Below are 22,215 nucleotides of genomic sequence, written 5' to 3'. Positions count from 1 at the left end.
AAGTGAATTGGAAGCAGATGCTGTCAGGGACGACAGCATAACAGTAATGGCTTGATTTTCTGGGGAATACGAGAATGATGTAGGATAGATGTATTCCATAAACAAAGAAATACTCAAATGGCACAGAAGTACAACCGTGGTTGACAAGGGAAGTTAAAGCTAATGTAAAAGCGAAAGAGAAGGCAGACAGTAGAACAAAAATTAGCAGGAAGATAGAGGATTGGGAAGCTTTTAAAAACCTACCAAAAGGAACTGAAAGAATCATTAGGATGAAAAAGATGAAATATGAAAGCAAGCTAGAAAACATTATCAAACTGGATAGAAAAAGCTTTTTTTCAAGTATATAGAAAAGCGAGGTGAGATTGGATATAGGTCCGCTAGAAAACATTTATCAGAAGTGCTGTGTATGCAGAGCCCTTAACACTGAATGCACAAGAGATCCACGGGAATGTTGACAGGACTGGACAACGTGAGTTATAGGGAGAGATTGCAGAGTCTGGGACTGCTTTCCCTGGGGAAAAGGAAGGAAAGAATTACCTTGCTGAGTTTTATAAGATGGTGAGGGACAAAGAGAGGGTTGGTACTCCCAGCCTTTTTCCCAGGGCGAAGAGTTTAAAAGTTGCGGGCAATGACTTCATGTGAAATTGGTAAGATTAAAAAGGGGATCTGAGAGAAAAGATTTTCACACTGGCCATGTGGGTATCCTGAATGAGCAGTCAGAAAGATTGATCAGTGTAGCTTCAGGTACATTTTGACTGGTACATAGATAGGAGGAGTGAACAGGCTTGTGGGACTGTCTGGCCAAATATTGCTGCTATGCATGTGTTCAGATGTACTTTGTTTGTGCAAATCCTTTGCTTATTTTACCAGTTGTTGTAAATGTGCACCCTCCACTCATTGGCCCAGCAACACTGGAAAATATTTCTCATAATTCATGCTAAACCTTTCATGCATTTTTAAACTATCTTTAAAACTCGCCTTAGGGAAAGGCAGTTCCATTCTGCTTTTTTTTTAAGTGAAGATCAGGATTAGAATTTGGTGTGCTAATTTTATTGGATTTGGAACAACACTCGCCAGAATCTTGCAGCAGGTTGTGAAATCTACACAAACATGGAGATCTTTAATGGCAAAGCCGACAGTGCAGTGAGTTCAGAATTCCCAGTGTGATCGGGATTCCCAGTGTGATCAGGATTCCCAGTGAGATTGGGATTCCCAGTGTGATCGGGATTCTCTGTGTGTTCAGGTTTCCCAGTGTGATCAGGATTCCCAGAGCCACCACAGGCTCTAATCACAGTGTTTGTTGGAGCACCATGATCACACAGCTGCTGGCGTTGAATCTCACTGGTGCCCTTTTTCCAACCAACCTCTAAAGGCACAAACAGCACAAGCTTCCAGCTGCAGGGCAGGTTTGCCACTGAGTGGATGGATGCTGCAGTGACTGTGGCCGTCAGAGATTGTACCCAGAGTATCCCAGGGACTTGAGAAGACTGGTGAGAAAAAGCCCCTGCAGAGGCAAGCTCTCTGTACATGGGGGAGGAGGCGAAACAGCAGGATGTTAGAGGAGCAATCGGGAATCTCCAGGGTTACAGTGAACTGGTCTCTGCAGGAAGTTGCCAGGAAGGTGTCTGTAAGTTTGTGAGAGCCAACTACAAACAGTGGCCATTGGAAGAAGCCTCTTCCTGTGGGCTGAAGTAAAATGTATGAGACCTTCTGTCTTTACGTATGGAGTGCGTGTGAGTTCTCCAATGGAGCCAGAAGCAGCAAGATGTGAGACATGGCAGAGGTCAAAATCAGCACCCTGAAATGGTGGTGAAGTTTGGAAGCTAAGAGGGAGATTAACAGCAGCCAAGGAAGAGTTGTGAAGTTGCACTGGAGGTTGGAGGGAACAAAGAATGTAATCAAAATGTTTGCCAAAGGTATTTGTTCAGGAAGTTATGGGAAAAATAATATTCTGTAAGCATTCAGCAAGTTCAGTAACTTTGCTACAGAGGATGTCAAAATTCAGGTTTCCTGTCCAATAGGACATCAGCAAATGCTACATCTTCACTGAGTAAAGGACTCTGGTTTTTAGGCTAATGAGCTGAACATGAGGTTTTCCAGCTGCACTGTGATGATACCACTTGGGAGAGTTTTAAACTGAAAATCCCATTTGTAGGCCAGGAGTGGACACTCCCCAAGAGGTGATAAAGGCTCAGGAGATAGATTGTCAAGAAGATTAAGACCTTCGGTAACAACCAAAGTGAATATTCTTGTGTAGAGCTGCACAGGTGTTGAAGTTCCTCAATGAATATTTCTTCTCTGTCAGAACTTGAGATAGTTAGTGAGGATGGTTTGTGGATAGTTTGCAGGTCTGTAGAGGAGGAGCCCCTCTTTTGCAATGGGTGATGTATCAAAAAACAGTAGGGTAATGAATGTTGTGTTTTTATTTAACAAGGGCTACAAAGAAAATCCTGGGAAGTAAATGCCAGAAAGGCTAGCATCTGTGGTAGGTAAGCTATGTGTTTTGGGAAAGACGGGGTTGAAAAGGAATGATCTGCATGGCTCTGTTTGTGGGACATGATATTTCACAAATTTGAGTTTATTAAAGGAGTAACCATGAAGGTAAATGTGGGAAGTCAAAACAACTAGTCCATGGGGACTTCTGTAAGTTTGTTTATAACATTGTGTGTGGTATGCTGTGATGGAAATTTACAATCATAGGATCCATGGAGAGCTAGTTAATTGGAAAAAACCAGTTGGTTGGATTGTAGGAAGCAGAGGGTGAGGGTGGAATGTTGTGTTTAGGTCTGGAGTCTGAGCTTTGCCAATTGGAATAGACAATGATAAGTTCCTCAGATATCTCGGAAGAAGTACATGGTTCCATGGAAGTGGAGTCACATGCGGACTGCCCAGTGAAGATGGCTTTTGGGGCGTTGGCCATCAGCAAAAAAGGAAGTGAAAGAAGAAATTGGGATTTTATCTTGCAGTTGTACAAGCCATTGGAGAGGGTGTATTTGGAATAATGTTTTCATTTTAGTCACCTCATGGGGCACAGGTAGGGTAAATACTCAAAGTCTTTTTCATCTGGGGGGTATCAAGAGCTCAGGGGTGGTTTAAGGTGATGGGAAAAGGCAGAATAGGAACTTGTTCACCCAGAGGGTGTTCTGTATATGGAATGAGCTCCCAAAGCAAGTCGTTGAGGTAGGCACATTAACAACATTTGCAAACTTGGACAAGTTGCTAAACAGGAAAGGTTGAGTGGAATATAGGCCAAATGTTCAAAAATGGGGTGAACTTAGATGGAAATTCTGGTCATCATGGATCAGTTGGATTGGGGCTGATGTTACCAGGCTGGATGACTCCATGATTCGATGATGCTATTCGAAGTGTTTTTGCTGGATGGACTACTTTATTTTTTGAAGAGCTGTGAACTGAACATTTTGAAGTCACCAGGGAAAGTCCCCACTTCCAATCTTCTGATGGTTGTGTGTGGGAATTGATCTAAGGAACTCTTGGAGTGATGTCCTGGGCTGGGTCATCAGACCACAGTCACCTGACTTTGGATAGCAATGAATTAAACAACTGAAACATTCTCTCCTTGATGACTCCTCTGTCAGAATCATCAGGTCTTTTCCATGCTGCACACTGTCAAATGCTGTGTTGCATTCAAGTAATATTCTTCGATCCTCAACTCTGGAATCCTGTTCTTTGCTCCTCTTCAGAACTGTTTATGATGAAGAAATTAAAATCTACAAAACAGCTCACTGAATGGTGGAAGTGGACACGGGTTAAATGTCTTTGTTCTTGTCATACGGTGGAAGAATAATATTTTATTGGGTCACTAGCAACCCAATCGTATCAATATTGAAAGCCACAATGATCTTATCCTGCATACAAAACCTATTCATCTTGGTTTCTCCTCTATTTGTTCATCCTTCCCATCCCCGATCACATTGCTTCTGATAGTTGGTTTCATCTGTTCATCGTCCTCTCACCTCACCTGGTTCCACCAATCACCTCTCAGCCTCTGTCTCACCCCTCCCACATACTGCTATAGACTGGCAATCTTTCTCACATTTTCAGGCCCAGTCCAGGGTCAGAAGCAAAATGTTGATATGCACTCTTTGTTTCCATTGAAGCTAATCACCCCGTTGAGTTCTTCCAGTGTTATGTATTTTGTTCCATCCTTTCTACTAATTGATCAGACTTTGGTGATGAATATTACCTGATCATCCATGTGGCTTTTAAAATGTTTTGCCCTTCCCTTTGTTCTCTCCATCTCTTCATGGGTGTCTGGACCTAAATTTTTTCATATGACCATACGATAGAGGAACAGGGATAGGCAAATCGACCTAGCAGGCACTTTCTAGAGACCACTTCTCCTGTCTTCTCCCTGTAAAACCTAGCCCTCTTAGCAGTCAAGAACCTATCAGTCTCTTCTTTAAATGACTTTGGCTTCACCGCCCTCTGGCTGAATAAATTCCTTCTCAGTTCAGTGCTAAGGGGATGTCCCTTTATTCTCAGCTGTGCCCTGAGATCTAAGAGTCTCTTATTAATCAAAACATCCTCTCCATATCTATTCCACCAAAGCCTTTCTTAATTTAGGAAGTTTCAATGAGTTCCTATTCATCCTTCTGGATTCCACCTCGTGCAAGTCCAGAGTCATCAAATATTCTCAAGCATTAGGGCTTTCAGTCCCAGTATCATTCTTGTGAACTTCCTCTTGACCTTCTCCAAGCCAGCCCATTTTTCTTTAGATACAAGTCCCAAAATTGTTGACAATCTTCCAAATGTGGTCTGACCAATGTCTTATAAAGCCTTAGCAATTCATCCTTGCCTTTCTGCTCTAGTCTTCACAAAATGAATGGTAACTTTTTAACTATCTTACAGCCAGCTCAACTGGCAAATTAACCTGAAGAGAATAATGAACTTGAAACCATACATTTTAGTCCCTTTACACTCCTGACTTCTGAATTTTGTCCCTTTAGAAGATAGAATACACCATTATTCTTCCTACCAAAGTGCATAGCCCAGCAGTTCCTTACCCAAATTTATTTTATCTTCCACTTCTTTAGCCGCTCTCTGAATTGGTCCCCGTTCTTCTGCAGAAACCCTGCTTTTGCAACAGGTCTTGTCCCTCCACCTATCTTGGCATTACCTGCAAACTTGGCCAAAATGCCATCGATACTTTCATTCAGATCATTAATGTAGAAAGTGAACAGTTGCAGACTCAGTGTTAAGTCCCAATGGAATACCACTTATCACCAGCAGCCATCCCAAAACGGACACTTCTATCCATGCTGCCTGCCTTCTGCCAATCAGCTCATCTTCTTCCCATGTTGATACCTTGCCTCTAATACCATGGTCTCTTGTTTAACAGTCTCATGTGTGGTACCTTATCAAATACCTTTTGAAAATTACCGTATCATCATTCTGATAAAACTTGCTGATTTCAAATACAAATACTGTATTGTCACCAAACAATTGATACTAGAGCGTACAATCATCACAGTGACATTTGTTTCTGCGCTTCGCGCTCCCTGAAATACAAATCAAAGTAATAAAAATTTAAATTATAATTCATAATTAGAAAATAGAAAAGATGAAGTGAGCCAACTTGATATTGGTAAATAAAACTAATGTCCACTGACTCTCCTTGTTTTACCTGCTTGTTACTTCCTCAAAGTATTTGAATAAAAACTTCCCTTTAACAAATCTGTGCTAACTTCTCCCCCTTTTATCACGTATCTCAACGTACTCCAGAATTCCATCCTTTACAATGGACTCTAAAATCTTACTGAGGTCAGGACAACCAGCCTGTTTTGCCTCAGCCCCTCTTTGACCAGGTGTGTTATAATTATGACTGTATTTATTGGACACATCCTGTCACCAGTGATTCTTAAATGATCACTGCTAATGCCTGCATAATCCCCTCAATTTTCTCTTTCAAAATGTTTGGGTGTAGTCCCCCTTGTCCAGGTGATGATACACCTTTCAAATGCCGCCCCTCACTTGCATGTTCCTGATGGATTTACTGTGGCTGTTCTGGCCCAGGCGGTTCACCGTCTAACTCAACACCACCGACTAAATCAGTGCTCTGGCTTTCACACCCTGTCAGTGTCATACGTAATTCCATTTCAGCATCTTCTTCATCATTTGCCCTGTTAATATTGCTCAGCATTCTTCTGGAGTGGTAACATTAGGGACAGCAGGTAGTAAATAAATGGGAATCAGTCTTCAGGAAAAACTTTCACAATTTATCTTCAACTGAGGTATCAAGGCCATTGAAACCAGTCATTGGGTGTGGGACATTCAGATTCGGTACCATGGAAGCTATTCAGGGGAAGGCAATGTTCATGTTGACATCAAGTCAAGTCACTTTATACTGTCATTTCAACCATAACTGCTGGTACAGTACACAATAAAAATGAGACAATGTTTTTCAGGACCACGGTGTTACATGAAACAGTGCAAAAACTAGACTGAACTACATAGAAAAATAATACAGAAAAAACTGCACTAGACTACAGACCTACCCAGGACTGTATAAAGTGCGCAAAAAAGTTCAGGCATTAAAATAAATAATAAAGAAGACAATAGGGCAGTAAATTGGTGTCAGTCCAGGCTTTGGGTAATGAGGAGTCTGATAGCTTGGGGGAAGAAACTGTTACATAGTCTGGTCGTGACAGCTCAAATGCAATGGTGCCTTTTCCCAGATGACAGGAGGCAGAAGAGTTTGTATGAGGGGTGCATGGGGTCCTTCATAATGCTGTTTGCTTCGCAGATGCAGCGTGTAGTGCAAATGTCTGTAATTGCGGGAAGAGATACCCCGATGATCTTCTCAGTTGACCTCACCATCTGCTGCAGTGTTTCGCGATCCGATTTGCAATTTCCAAACCCCAGGCAGTGATGCAGCTGTTCAGGATGCTCTCAGTACAACCCCTGTAGAATGTGATGAGGATGGGGGGTGGGAGATGGACTTTCCTCAGACTTTGCAGAAAGTAGAGACGCTGCTGGGCTTTCTTTGCCATGCAGCTGGTGTTGAGGGACCAGGTGAGATTCTCTGCCAGGTGAACACCAAGAAATTTGGTGCTCTTAATGATCTCTACCGAGGAGCCGTCGATGTTCAGCGGTCATTGGAACTTTGAATTCAGCGATTAATTGGTCATTAAAACCTTCAGCATGAGATCTGGGAAGGCATGACATGACCATCTCCTCTATTATCACATTGTTAAAGGCATGTCCCACCCACTTAATGCAGACTTCAGGATATTCAGCCCAGCTGTACATTCAGGGAGCTATTTCACAGCTCTGTAACTAAAGAGGTACAGGTATAATTTGGGTGTCTGGAGTTTGTGTTCAGAAGTGTGTTGCTTTCAGTAGTAGTAGGTAGGCCTCCATTAGTCTCAATAGACCATGGATTTGTGCCTTGGGAAGCTTCCTGGGCAAGGTTTTTTTATATGGAAGACCAGCATTTGCCCAAGCTGCAAGTCTCCCCTCTTCAGGCCACCGATGTTGTCCAAGGGAAGGGCATTAGGATCCATACAGCTTGGCACCGGTGTCTTCGCAGAGCAATGTGTAGTTTTGTGCCTTGCTCAAGGACACACCTGCAGCCTCAGCTGAGGCTTGAACCAGTGACCTTCAGATCACTAGACAAACGCCTTAACCACTTGGCCATGTGACAACACAAGCATCTTCAGACTCGCTCATATAATAGAGTCAACAAATTTGCTGCATTGAATAAAGGCCTGTAATAACTCTTCGCTACAGCATCCATGCATCACAAGGGACATGTCTGAGTTTTACTCGAATTATTCTAAAGGTCTTTCTGTTGTTTTTCTCTGTAATACCTGACATGTTTTACCTGGACTTTGTAAAGTGAGATTGTTGCTAACAGAGGAATTCTATGGCAAAACCTGCCAGCTTGGAGATGCTTTGGGTACAGCAGTTCTATCACTAGGGATTTTGGAAAACCTCAGAGGGCACGCAATGAAGGGGTGGCACTTTGACGAGAGACAGGTGTCACAGAGAGGTCAGTGCAGTGATGACCAACAAGTCCCCTTCCTGAGGGTTTCAACGAAGAGTTGCATTTTTACCAGTGACTGGCTGCATTATTTACTGAAATGCCTTTGCAGAATAATAATGACAATCTGTACATTTTGTGGGACCACAGCCCTGTGATGTAAAACATTTAAAAGAATCCCAAGAACTGGTTCCCTATTTTGGTTCCCTTTGGTTCCCTATTCTACAAGCTTGTCCCAAATCACCATGATTCTGTCTTATGATCCTCTTCACCTTCTGCCAAAGGGAACTGATTTGTTTATCTATCTCTGTTATATCTAAAGTATTGACTGTGGACATACCTGTTGAATATCCTGCTCCTAAAAACTCTATCAAGCCTATTTTTCATCCCCCGCTTTCTGTTCTAAACTCACCATAATTAACATGTTCAAACAGTAAAAAGGTGATCAGTACTTTCCTTATAAAACAAGGGAGTCACAAAACAGGTTAAAAACTCTCTTCACATATCTGTAACCTGGTACTAACGTAACCTTTTTGGTACTAGTGTAACCTTCTAAAGATGACACTGTCCCCACTCCCCTCCTCCCACAAGTGTCCCTCTGGTCCTTACGGCATTGTGGTGCTCTTGTGGTAACAGGGACCCCACAATGATCAATTCCTGAATGGAACAGACTGGTCGCTTTACCATACAGGATTCATTGCCACACTTTAGTGTGAATGGTTGGTCACTCCCATGTCTCTGCAAGGCAAACATTATTACGGAACCCTCCTCTCGAGTAGATCCCTCCGCACGGGATCTCCTCCAAGCACTATGCAGTGTTCACAGTACCACATACTGTCACATTCCTCATGTAAAACCACACGCCAGTGGTAACCCCACAGTTGGTTACTCTTCTTTATTCCCTCGGTCCTCATTTGCTTGAGATGAGGAGAGAGCTCAAAGAGGTGATGTCATTCCAGTAAAGTGTGTCCCCTGATCCAAATCTAGGCTGACTGGTACTCCCCACCCAGCTATTACCAGCTCATCCAGCACATGGGCTATCATCTTGGCTGATCAATCCCAACACAGGAATGTTTCCTTTCCCTTGGGGAAGTGAACCGTGATCACTAACCAATACCATTTACCCTCTAGTCCTGTAAAGTCCAACTGAAGTTGCACCCATTTTTACAGCTTTTCCTGAGTCACATCATGCACATCTTTATACACTGGCAGAATATATCAATATCTCTCCCCTTCCCCAGCCACCACTGACAGTACATCCTTCTAGCTGGGTCCTCATCTTATCCCATCCTGTGTAGGCGAAACCACGGTAGGTTTTTAACAGTGTTTGCCTGATCAACTCTGGGGTTAGAAATGTTCACCTTCTCACCACATCTATCTTCCTTTTGCAAGGCTCCTACCTGTAACCAAATCCGATTTTCTTCTGACAATGAATCCTTATCTATTGCCTTTCAGTCTTCCTTCTGTTCCTTCCTGACACTCATTACCTCTCTCGGGACTGGACTCGATTCCTCCACAATTGCCCGTTCTGCCATGTAATCATGTATTACTTGGAAAGCGTACCTACTGTCTGTGAAAATGTTCATTCTCTGTCCTTTTGTAATTTAAGAGCCTTTGTTAGTGCTTTTAGTTCTGCCAATTGTTTTGACTTATGGTCCAGGAGTTTTCCTTTCGCCATTAGTTTCCCATCCTTATTCACAACAGCTGATTCCCTTCATGGAGTGCCCTCATGGCACTTCCTATACCCATCTCTAAACAAGGTTAAAGCATCATTACCTTCCAAGGGCATTTCGTAAGCCAGCGATTCTATATTCATTGTTGCCGGATTGTAACAATACACTGTCATCAAACATCTGGAGAAGAAGAATGTTTATGTGAAAATGCTGTTCCTGGACTACAGTTCAGCACCATATTTCCCACCAGACTTGATGACAAGCTCAGAGACCGCAGCCTTAACCTTGCCTTGTGCAGCTGGATTCTGGTCTTCCTGTCAGATGGCCAGCAGGTGGTAAGAGTGGGCTCCCTCACTGCTGCCCTTCTGACTCTCAACACAGGTGCCCCTCAATGCTGTGTCCTCAGCCCCCTCCTTTATTCTCTGTATACTCATGACTGTGTCACCACCCACAATTCCAATCTGCTAATTAAATTTGCTGACAATACTACATCGATTGGCCTTATCTCAAATAATAACAAGGGAGCCTACAGGGAAGAAGTCATCACCCTGATACAGTGATGTCAAGAAAACAACCTCTCCCTCAATGTCACAAAAACAAAGGAGCTGGTTGTGGTCTACAGGAGGAATGGAGTCAGGCTCACCCCTAGTGACATCGATAGGTCTGGGGTTGAGAGGGTAAACAGCTTTAAGTTCCTCAGCACTGAGGATCTCACATGGTCTGTGCATAACAGCTGTGTGGTGAAAGAAGCACAACAGCACCTCTTTCACCTTAGGCCATTGAAGAAGTTTGGTATGAGACCCCAAATCCGCAGGACTTTCTACAGGGGCACAGTAGAGAGAATCCTGACTGGCTGCATCACTGCCTGGTATGGGAACTGTACTTCCCTCAATCACAGGTCACTGTAGAGAGTGGTGCGGACAGACCAGCATATCTATAGATGTGTACTTCTCACTATTTAGACAGGTGCATAAAAAGGGCCCGAAAGATCATTGGGGACCTGAGTCACCCCAACCACAAACTGTTCCAGCTGCTACAGTCCGGGAAATGGTACTACAGCCTAAAAGCAAGGACCAGCAAACTCCGGGACAGCTTCTTCCACCAGGCCATCAGACTGATTAATTCACACTGATATAATTGTATTTCTATGTTATATTGACTGTCCTGTTGTACATACTATTTATTATAAAATTACTATAAATTATACATTGCACATGTAGACAGAGACGTAACGTAAAGATTTTTACCCTCATGTATGCAAAGGATGTAAATAATGAAGTCAACTCAGTTCAATTCAGTTATAGGATGGAGGTGATAAATCTTTATTACAAATCCCATACTCCTCATTTACATGAGCAAAACCATCCCAATCTCCACGTGTGATAAGAGGCCTGGGTGGGAATGGTTAGGACCCAGCTGCTAGAGTATCCAAAACTGGAATCGAGGCACAATACAGGACTGAAAAGAAGACAGGGTTCTAAACTGGATGGTGAACGAGAATCCAAAGCTGAGCTGACAATTGAGCACCGAACTTCAGTTCAGGTGCTCTTTAAATATTCAGTCCAGGTGCCAAAACAATTGGTGTGGTGGCCTGAGTCCTTAAGTGGGCTGCGCCAGATATCCATATTCCGCAGAGTTAGAGCGTCTAAACCCCAGAAGCTGGCGTGGTTGGGTTCGTGTTGCAATGGGAACCCCTCCTCTACAGCCGACTCCTGACGGCCCTGGCTGCTCGGAGAGACACTAATGGCAGTCTTGGATGAGAGCCGGATCCAAGATATCCCTTTTAGGAACCCAGCACCGTCCCTCGGGTCTGACTCCCTCCCAGTCCACAAGGGATTGCTGAACGCTCAGAACAGTTGGAGAATCCAAAATTCTTCTCACAGCGAAGACCTGCTCCCCATCGACAAACCTGGGTAGTGGTGAGACTGATGGTGTTGGTGCTAAAGGGCTAGTGTTCACAGGTTTAAATTTGGAAATGAAGAAAGTGGGATTGGTCTTGATAGTCTTGGGGACTTGCAAGGTGTAAGCCTCCAAGTTTACTTTCCTGAGAACCTTGAAGGGTCCAATGAACTTGAGCACCAATTCTCTAGATTCTACCTGCAGAGGCAAATCCCAAGTCAACAGCAAGACCTGTAGCTCAGGCTGGTAAACTAGCCCTTGTTTTCTCTTGCAGTTAGCCTTTGTTTCAGCTTTCCGGAGGTAGCTAAAGAAACGTCCCTTGCCCTAATCCATTTCTCCTTTCAGGAACTCCAACCTTGGACTCCTGCTCAGGGAAGAGTAGGAGAGAACGCCTAAACTGATATTTGAAAGGGGATATCCTGTGTGCCAAATGCTGTAAAATGTTGTGGGCGACCTCATCTGGTCTTTCAGAGGCTGCAGGTCTTAGAGTTTGTTCCAAATCTTGGTTCACCTGCTCCATCTGGGCATTGGACTGTGGGTGAAACCTGGAGGAAAGTCTCATCGTTACCCCAATCAGCTTACGAATCACTCTCCAAAAACGTGACATAAATTGTGGATTGCGATCTGACACAATGTCCGTCGGAAAATTGTGGATCTGGAACACCTGGTGCAGGACACTTTTGGCCATCTCCGCCTCTGCACCTCTAAAGTTTGAACCTTCTCTCCATTTAGATAATAGTCTTTACTGTTGTTTATCTTACCAAAGTGCATTATCATACATTTCCCAACACTGTACTCCATCTGCCTCTTTTTTGTCCATTCTTCCAATTTGTCTAAGTCCTTCTGCAATCACATTGCTTCCTCATGCCTCAGAAAGGATTTGTTGTCATTGGAGAGAGTCCAGAGGAGGTTTGCGAGGATGATTCTGGGACTGAAGGGTTAACATATGAGGAGCATTTGGCAGCTTTGGGCCTGTTCTCACTGGAATTTAGAGGGGTTCGTGGGTGGGGGATCTTATTGAAACCTTCTGAATATTGAAAGCACTAGATAAGATGGATATGGAGAGAATGTGGTCTATTATAATAAGGATTTTGGAGAACAAAAACAAGAAACTCTCACTGATACTTTACAGTGTTGCTCTGAGGCCCCATTTCAAGTTCATTAAGTACACTCAGATGTTACCAAAAATAGTACAATAACATCTTAAAGCTTGGCATCAACAGCACTTCCCAGCAACAAGGTTGTACAGGAAATTCTGGTTTTTCCAAAAAGATCTTCGACAAAACATCTCATTTGTTACAGAGGAAATGAAACAATGGACCTGATCAAGGAAGAAAGTAAGTTTCATAATAATATGTTCTGCAAATCTCTCAACAATCTGACATCCGCCTCAGTTTTATTAAATTTGTTCAACTACTCTCTGATCAACAATTCACCAACTTTCCTTTAACTCTTTCAGCACACTACTGCTCTAAACCATTCATATTTTAGTTCTGATAAACTTGGTGATTTCAGTGGGACACCACTTGTTGATGGGAAAAATAATTCTCTGTTTTATTATTTTCTCCTCCCCTGCATGTACCTTTGATCATTCACCAACTCTGTTCACCCTCTTTCAGGCCTCCCCATCACTCCCATACCTCACTCACTTTCTCTGCCCTCCACCCCACTTTCTCTACAGTGTGAAACTTGTTCTACACAGTTGCAGCACAGATTTATCGGGTACTTTCCTATGTCTCCCTGTGCAAATGCTGTGTAACTTGCAATATTTCCAGTGTTTTAATTTCAGATATACAACATTTGCACATTTTTTCTTCTAAATAGGGGTTAGCTTTGTGTTAGTTTAAGTAGGGTCTCCAAGAAATTGCTAATATTTTCTTATCCTTGTGATGAATGCATCAGTCTTTAGTGCTGACAAGTAACTGGTGATGCCCACAGGTCAAACATGGGACAGGTTCCCTTCTCCTTCAAACCTTCATCAACATGCCTACAATCAAAAACCTATCCTTGACTCTGTATAAATAAACCCATCTCCGATTTTCCCTTCCTCCCCAAAGTCTGCAATATGGATTGGCCAATAAATCAGATCCCCAATGAAGCAGGACATGTCCAGTCCAGCTAAGTACCAGATAATCCCTCTTGTTTATCAGTAAATTGATAGAAGGAGCTGTCCACGGAGCAGTCCAGTGTCACTTCCCTTCTTATAATCTGCTCACTCACACTTATTGTCAGTTTCATGAAGATCACTCAGCTCAACCATATACCAGCCTTGGTACAAACACAGATCAAACAGCTGGTCTGCAGAGGTGAGGTCGCACAGACACTCCTTCAAAGCAAAGCAGCATTTGATAGTGCACCATCGAGGAGACCTGGTGATCTTGAGACAAGAGTCATCAAGGAGATTCAATGATTGGATTCATTTCTCACTCAAAGTCAGGTGGTTATGGTAGAATATCCTGGCTCAGGACATCACTGCAGAAATTGCTTAGGTCAGTGTCTCGGACACAACCATCATCAGCTGGTTTATCAACAAATTCCAACATCTCTCTGCCAGGCAACAGGGGCACTAACTAGAGGGTAGAGATCTTAGATAATTGGCAAGTTGAGCAGAAGTGAGAGGAGGAAATCCAGGGAAAGAAAGATCCATTTGGCCCATCAGTCCCAGTCCACTGGAGATCCATGGATCCCTTTCCAGATCATGTTAGTTCTGGGATCTCTATGAACTGTCTCTATAAAAGTGTCAAGTATCAAGCAGTGCACTATCTTCACATCCTTTCCTGCTCCTTCTGAGCAGACTTCATTCCAGCTCCTCATTGGTCAGAGAATATGATTCCGAATTGAACCCATTCCTCACAGATGGATTACAATCTTTCCAGGGAAAGTGACAGAGGAAGATTCCCCATAAGTCAAGTCACTTTTATTGTCACTTCGACCATAACAGCTAGTACAGTACAGTAAAAATGAGACAACATTTTTCAGGACCATGGTATTACATGACACATTACAAAAACTAGACTGAACTACGTAAAAAAAAACAGAGAGAAAAAAACACACACAACTATACTAGATTACAGACCTACCTAGGATTGCATGAAGAGCACAAAAGGGAAACAGACCAGAGCAAATATATGAGTGAGTGAGGTGATCTGCGTAAATACTCTGTTGTTTTTGTAGGATTCAACTGAATATTACATCCTAATTGTTCATGTAGATAATATTTAGATACTATTCATTGTGGTCTAATATCACAAACACTTCATGGGATGATAAATGCTTTCTGCAGCTTCCATTTCTTAGTGTTCTGTTACAGAATAACATTCTACAGTCACACTTAGGAATTCTCAAGTCAGTTCTCTGGTTTCCTCGTCACCTTGATCAACTCTGTCAATCAGTGATTGGTTGGCAAAAAATTTCCTGTAGGTGGGTCCAGCCAATTGGGTTTGATTTCAATGGTTCTCAAAGCCTCCAAGATCTCAGATCTACACATATATATAGGGGTGCATCAGGAGTGGAAATCTACTCAACACAGGCATCTTGAAGAGAGAGAGAGAGAGAGAGAGAGAGAGAGGTGGGAATGGCAGCAAGATATCCCAACTTTCACTGGGAAACCTGTCACTAATGGTGAATTATTTTCTTGTGTTTCAGGTTTGAAGGAAGAAACATGATGCTGATGTGGGTTTTGGTGGTGACCACACTGTTTGTCAGTGATGTGGCAGGTAAGGTCCATTGATTCTAGGAGCTTTATAAATATATATCTATGAGGAGTGAATGTACAGGCACTGTGTTGGGACAGTGGGACATGGGAATTTGTGGACATTGGGGCTGGATGGGAAGTGATAGGAAATTTCTCCTGTCTGGGATACTTAAAATGCATAGGGACATGGCGAATTGGCTGTTACGATTCAGAACTGGCTTGCACATAAAAGACAGAGGGTCATGGTTGAAGGAAGTTATTCAAGCTGCAGGCCTGTAACTTGTGGAGTTTTGCAGGGATCTGTGTTGGGACCTCTGCTGTTTGTGATGTCCATAAATGGCCTGGATGAAAATGTAGATGGTTCGGTTAATAAGTTTGTGAACAATACCAAGATTAATGGAGTGGGGATAATGCAGAAGGCTAGAAAAGAATACAATGTAATATAGATCCTTTGTAGATATGGGCAAAGAAATGGCAGATGGATTTTAACCCAGATACACATTAACGTTTTGCACTTGATTAGGAAATTACAAGGAGGCAATTCACCAATCAAGAGGTTATGTTGAAACTTTATAAAACTCTGTGTTGGCCACATCTGGAGTATAGCATACAGTTATGGTCACCTCACAGTAGGAAGGATGTTGAGGCTTCACAGAGGGTGCAGAAGAGGTTTATCAGGATGCCTCCTGGTTTAGAGGGCATGTGCTATCATGAGAGGTTGAACAAATTGGGTTGTTCTCTTTGGAGTGGTTGAAACTGATAGGAGATCTGATAAGATTATGAAGTGTGTAGACTGAGTGGACAGGGAGTACCTGTTACCCAACATCTCCCCTCAGCCTCCACCACTCCTAAGAAAACAAGTCAAGTTTGTCCAGCCTCTCATGACATGCATTGAAGGTGAGAGGGGATAAGTTTGGAGGGGATGTGAGGAGTAAGTTTTTTACTCAGAAAGTGGTGGGTGCCTGGAATACGAAGCCTGGTATGGTGGCAGAGACAAATTAATCAGAGGCTTTGAAGAGATATTTAGATAGACACATGAATGTGAGGAAGATTGAGCCACAAGGACATTGTGCAGGTAGGAGGGATTAGTCTCTGGGAGGTTTTGATTTACTTTGTAGCTCATTTGGCATAACTTTGTGGCCAAGGAGCCTGTTCATGTGCTGTATTGTCCTATATTCATCTCTGAGCTATTGAGATGGAAGGTGAGTCAGAGACTATGTGACTATATGTGAGGAAGATAGGAGATGCAGAGTAGAAGGTTCTACAGGCACTGGTCTAATGCTCTGGATGTTGTGAACTTGATACCCATGATGTTGAGGAATAATAAAATAGTTTGTCTGTCCCACGTGATTGTTCTCAAAATTTTGGTTTCCTTAACTTACCTTTATGAACTATGTTTTATTTGTAAAAGTTGCTCTCAAATGTTCTATTTATTTCAATAAGAATAGCAGAGCAGTTAGCACAACACTGTTATGACTCAGGGTGTCAGAGATGGAGTTCAATCCTGTTGTCCTTTGTCAGGAGTTAGTACATCCTCCCCATGGAACGTGTGAGTTTCTCTGGGTGCTCCGGTTTCTTCCCACAGTCCAAAGATGCATTGGCTAGTAGGTTAATAGACCATTGTAAATTGTCCCGTGATTGCGTTAATGTTACATCAGGGGTTGCTGAGCTTTGCTAAGCAGTGTGGTTTGAAGGGTCAGAAGGGTTTATTCTGCACTGTCTCTACAAATAAAATAAATTCTTCCACAAATAGGCAAGAATGTAGCAGATGGAGAATATCATGGGAAACAGTGAGATTATGAACTTTGCTCAGTGAAAAGGGTAGCTTACACGTTAGGAAAACAGGAAATGCTGTTGAGAAGAGGGATCTCAGTGTGGGGGTTCCTGAACTGTGGAGAGTTTCATACAGAGAGAGTGAACAATAAGGAAGCCAAGAGTTGAGCGGCTATAATTGCAGGAAAGCTGGAGTAGGTTGGCTGATACTTTAATTGGTCTGAGGGAGACCCATTGGGAGTGTGTATTTTTGTCTCTGTACCTGAGGAAGGACACACTCACCATGGAGACAGTGCACCATCAATCCACTCTCACAGGGTCAGAGGAAATTTATGGCTGAGAGGTAACCCCCTTGGCCCATTGTGTTGGTGTCAGTGGAAAGTCAGTATAACCCATCTCACACCATGTCCATTGCGCAGTTGGTCACAATTCCTCAATGATACATCTCAATGTTGAAGTTCTGTTTAATGTGATGAGGGTTTCTGTCTCTATATCCAATCAGGAAGACAGTTCCCCACACCCATCACCTTCTTAGTTAAATAAAATCACTGTTGTATAAAGTTGTTTCTCAAGTATCTAACAACATTTACTCTTCTTTTGAAGCAGCCATAATGTCCTTTCTCAAGCATTTTGTTAACATCTTTATTTTCTAAAACTAATATACACTCCTGACACCTTGATTAAAGACCCCATAAAGTTAATTGTTCATCAGATACAATTCCTTGAATAACTTCCAAACTCTAAATACTAATTCTTTCCATCCATCAGAACTATTTCTCCACCACCAATGTCTCACTGTGACCTCTAGTTGCCAGGTTTAGCCCCCGTCCTCATTGTAAACAAGGACAAGGGTGTCAACAGAAATCCCTCAGCTCTCTGACACTATGCAATGGGCAAAGACCATTGGACAACTTCTATAGCTCCCTTAAGTTTCTGGTGTGGTGTCTATCTGGGAATGGTGCTTCAATTATTTCACTTGATTTAACTCTTAATTCCATTTTAAATGAAAGGGATGGGCAATTCCTCGGAATTGGAAGAGACTCTGCGGTCCTTTGGAGAATTAACCAGAGGACCTTGTGAGATCGGCTGGTTTGTATATAAGAGTACAAGATCCTGTTACCGCTGTTTCAATTCCACGAAAACATGGAAAGAGGCTGAGGTAAGTCCCAGAAACCAGTGACTGATCTTGGAGATCTGTTGACTATTGGTCTCAGCTGGTTCATTTCTATAAACTCAGAGCACAATCTCCAGCTGAAGTGTCTATGTTGACTCCCTGTGATCCAGGGTGTGTTTCACTGAATCTGTAGGCTCCAGTTTCTATCAGTCAGATCAATAGTTGAAATATTGTAGATTTCAGTCCCAGGTCATATCGCATGGAAATGGACACTTCAGCCCAACTCATCTATACTGACATTACTGCCCGATGAGCCAGTCTCATCTGTCCGCCTTTGACCAATAGCCCTCTAAGCCGTGTGCTTATTTAGATGGCTTTTGAATGCTGCTATTGTTCCTCCCTCAAGCACTATTTCTGGAGCTCATTCCAACCCAAGTGCACAACACTCTTTGTGTGAAGAAGCTGCCTTTAACCCTTTTAATTCTATTTCTTCTGACCTTAAAATGATGCCCCCTTGTTTTTAGCACCTCCTCCATGAGAGAAAGACCATGTGATTTCACTTTCTAGTTTAATAACTTCTTTCCTTTAACCTGGCAACCAAAACTGTACACAATACTTCAAGAGCAGCCTCACCAATGCCTTGTTTGACTGCAGCGTAACTTCCCAATGCCTGTACTCAGTGGCCTGTGTGATGAAGTCTGCCATGCCAAACTCTTTCTTCACCATCCCTTCTACTTGTGATGCAACTTTCAGCAAATTGTGCCTTGCAGGTTCTTAACATTCCCTATTTTAGCACTAGCTGTAAACTAACTAATCATCCCTTGTACATTCACATCAAGATCATTGATATAAAATAGAAAGTAATAAAGGGGGGAAACTCCACATCCAGGAGTTAACACAGAGCTGGTTTTGACACCAAAGAGCCTGAAGAAGATGAACACTGCATCTCAGGAACAAAGTTGCAGAATTTCCAACATCAGGTCGGACAATTTATTGAGGGCCCTGTGGAAAGATGTAAAATGCTGATTCTCATCAACCCATCAATTATATATATTTTTTAAAGATGTCCTGCAACAGAGAGAAACATTATGGACAGCTGGCTTCTGTGACTTCATGTGAGCACAACGAGTTCATTTCCAAGGTGGTGAGACGGGTGACCAGAGGTTCGCGAGCAGTTTGGATTGGCTTCAAGGACTTCTGCAAGGTAAACTAGCAATGACATTGCATTGCCACCACAGTTAGAATTTTACCTGATGTCCTGCAGAGTAACAGGGGGGAGACAGTGAAATGGTTGTTTTTGGGTGTATCCTAGTGATCCAGGGACACAAGTTTGAATCCCATCCCAGCAGCCATAGAATTTTGGATTTAAGTAAACGAAATGCAGTAAATTGGAGGAAAATAGTTACCATCAGTAATGGTGACAATGAAACCACTAGACTGTTGTAAAAACTCATCAGGTTCTACAGGGTGAGGAATCTGTCATCCTTCCCCAGTCTGGCCTCACTGTGACTCCAGAATCCATCAATGTGTGACTCTTACCTGCCCTCTGAAATGGTCAGAGGGTGATCAGGGAAAGACAATAAATGCTGGCCTGACCAGTGCCACTGAGTCCTTTCTCAATTATTTAACCACCTTTCTTTGAGAGATCAGATTTTGTGTTTACGTTCACACACAAAATGCTGGAGGGATTCAACAGGCCAGGCACCATCTAGTTTGTGGTAATGTTCAATGGCTACCTTTTCCCTCATTTTCTGAGTTGGCATTATTCCAGGTCCGTGACCTTCACTCTCAGATCTGATTTCTTTCATTCTGAGGATTCTGTTACTTCCACAAGATTTCCTCCACACTCTCAGTCAATCATTTAAAATCTCATTCACTGCCTGGTTTGAACCGGTTGCTTGTATTCTGGTCTCACTCACGATCATGTCCATCTCTGCCCTGTACCAATAAATGCCAGGTTACTCAGTGTTCCTACAGAAATAATCACCGATTTATACTCCACAGAATGGGAATTTCTTGTGGAGTGATGAAACTTCAATCAGATACATGAACTGGGCTGAAGGAAGACCTCTGGATCCTAAACGTAGACAACTCTGTACGTACACTAACAGCGGTAAGTATATTTTAGTTCCTTTGATTTTTGACATGGCATTCAACAGGATATTGTCAAAATATGCTGGTCTTTACTCAGAGGGACTGAATAAACCCCATGAGTACAGTGCTTTGCAGAACTAAACTCATTGCCCAGCAGTTAGAGGAGGGTAAATGGGATGTAACGCCAGGATCAGGGGAACAGACAGTGTATGAAAATGAAAAAAAGCAGACAATGCTGGAAACCTGAGATAAAAGCAGCATTTTCACAAAGTACTCATCAGGTCAGGCAGTATCTATGGAGAGAACAACAGAGTTAATATTTTACATTGAATATACTTATTCAGGATCAGCTGAGTGTAACTGTGCAGGTGGAGAATCACACAAGGGTTGTAACATCAGGTTCTGAGGAACCCTCAGTACGACACTGCAGTTAAAGAAGATCATAGAAGTGGAACAAAAGTTCTGACTGAATAGAGTATGAAAGCAGAAACATATTGTTTATCTTCTGCATAACTCCATGTGGTATTCCGAACTAACCAATCCACTGCAGAATTATTCCCCAAGTGATCTGTCACTGAAGTTCCATCTCTCAAGATTCCGGACTCTGCTTCCATTTGAATATCCATGAAAGAGCAAGGGTTCAGTTTATCTTTAATGGGACAGTAACAGTGTCCGGTTCACACAGTGAGTTCCAGCCCAGGGTGAGCCAGGCATATTGGCCTGGAACAGCTCAAACGCCCAGTGAATGTTGTGAGGTGTCAGATTTCAGCAACACAGACTCAGAGTGCACATGGATCACAACAGGAAGTGACTCCCTTTATTTACACATCAAACTCATGGATCAAGATCAGGGAAAATTCACAGCCCACAGACACTGACTCAAAATGAGGAAACATTTAGATTCAACAGAAAATGCTGGAAACACTCAGCAGGTGAGGCAGCATCTGTGAAGAGTGAAATAGAGATAATGTTTCTGTTAATGACCTTCCTGTTGTTCTCTCTACACCTACTGCCTGACCTACTGAGTATTTCCTGCATCTCCTTCAGATTTCCAAAATTGATAATAATTTGCTGATCTACATCTTGGTAAATGTTGGATTCATTTTCTCTGTTCTTAGGTTCCAGTACTTGGTTTGATATTAATTGCAATGCTCGTCTGTACTATGTCTGCGCCTACAAATATCACTGAATTTGGAAGACTCCTGATTCATCCACTCATCATTTCCAGCTGTGGATTCAGTGCCTGATTGCTTTGTAGCCACTCTCACTGTCTGTGGAGACTGTACTCACTGAGTTTCCCAGCCAATAAAAAAGAGAATTGCATCCTGAGCTGTGTGTTTGTTGCTGTGTGAGTCCAGTTTTCAGCAGCCTTCCTGTCCCACTGTTGCTTCCCCTCCAGTTCTACACTCAGGAGAAGGTAACACTGAATTTGCAAAATTAACTCTTTCTCTTTGGCCACACCTGGAGTGTTGGGTCCTGTTCACCACACATAGAGGTGAGACAAAGGCTGATGAAAGGACTCAGAGGGATTTACTGGGTTGATTACACATTTTACAACACTGAATGGGCTGATGAAAGATAAAATGGGCCTGGAAATTCCTTTGCACAACTGCAACCAAATATTGTCTGTTTCGAATTGGCTGAACTTGCAAAGAATATTGGGAGTGTTGATATCATTTGTAGTATTCCACTCCTGACCTTTCACTAGGATTTTCCTTTACCCAGTCAATTCATTTCCTGTTTAAATCTCCCTAAGTGACATCACATTGCAGCAGGAAAACCTCATCTCCTGTGAGATGTTCAACTCACTGGCCCGAAGGTCAAAGTTCTCTGTACTGACTGAATAAGCAGCATTTGTTGAAATTGTTCTATTTAATTGGAAAGTAGAACGTTGTCTCCCTCTTCCTCTTGCAAAGTTGCTAAAATTTCTGAATGTTTTTTGATTGCATGCCCAATTATTTCAGGA

General features: G+C 42.7%; 2 protein-coding genes across 4 annotated transcripts in view; one reads left to right on the top strand and one right to left on the bottom strand.

Annotated features, from left to right (window-relative positions):
- Positions 1-22,215, bottom strand: part of LOC132403631 (lectin-like) — a 97,238-nt gene that overhangs the window by 55,924 nt on the left and 19,099 nt on the right. Inside the window, exon 3 of one of the 3 annotated variants that reach the window (XM_059987111.1) lies at positions 9,779-9,855. The exons of the other annotated variants lie outside the window; for them this stretch is intronic. Within the exon in view, the coding sequence (XP_059843094.1) occupies positions 9,779-9,855 (77 nt within the window). The remainder of the gene's footprint in view (positions 1-9,778; positions 9,856-22,215) is intronic. 3 annotated transcript variants of the gene reach the window in all.
- On the top strand, positions 12,876-21,637 carry LOC132403460 (snaclec B6-like). Its single transcript, XM_059986863.1, has 6 exons — positions 12,876-12,911; positions 15,220-15,290; positions 18,052-18,200; positions 19,219-19,359; positions 20,160-20,268; positions 21,368-21,637. Exons 2-6 carry the CDS (start codon positions 15,236-15,238, stop codon positions 21,436-21,438), a joined length of 525 nt encoding a protein of 174 aa, XP_059842846.1. The 5' UTR covers positions 12,876-12,911; positions 15,220-15,235; the 3' UTR covers positions 21,439-21,637.

This window comes from Hypanus sabinus, chromosome 13 (genome assembly GCF_030144855.1).
Source record: "Hypanus sabinus isolate sHypSab1 chromosome 13, sHypSab1.hap1, whole genome shotgun sequence".
NCBI classification, from domain to species: domain Eukaryota; kingdom Metazoa; phylum Chordata; class Chondrichthyes; order Myliobatiformes; family Dasyatidae; genus Hypanus; species Hypanus sabinus.
Note: the sequence above shows the minus strand (reverse complement) of the source record. Positions and strands in the feature narration are given on the sequence as shown.

Excerpts from the sequence above, each read along its gene's own strand:
- LOC132403460 (XM_059986863.1), top strand. The coding sequence starts at position 15,236 with ATGATGCTGATGTGGGTTTTGGTGGTGACCACACTGTTTGTCAGTGAT. Across the intron at positions 15,291-18,051 it reads GTTTGTCAGTGATGTGGCAG|GGATGGGCAATTCCTCGGAA; the intron begins GTAAGGTCCATT and ends TTTAAATGAAAG. Across the intron at positions 18,201-19,218 it reads AAACATGGAAAGAGGCTGAG|ATGTCCTGCAACAGAGAGAA; the intron begins GTAAGTCCCAGA and ends TATTTTTTAAAG.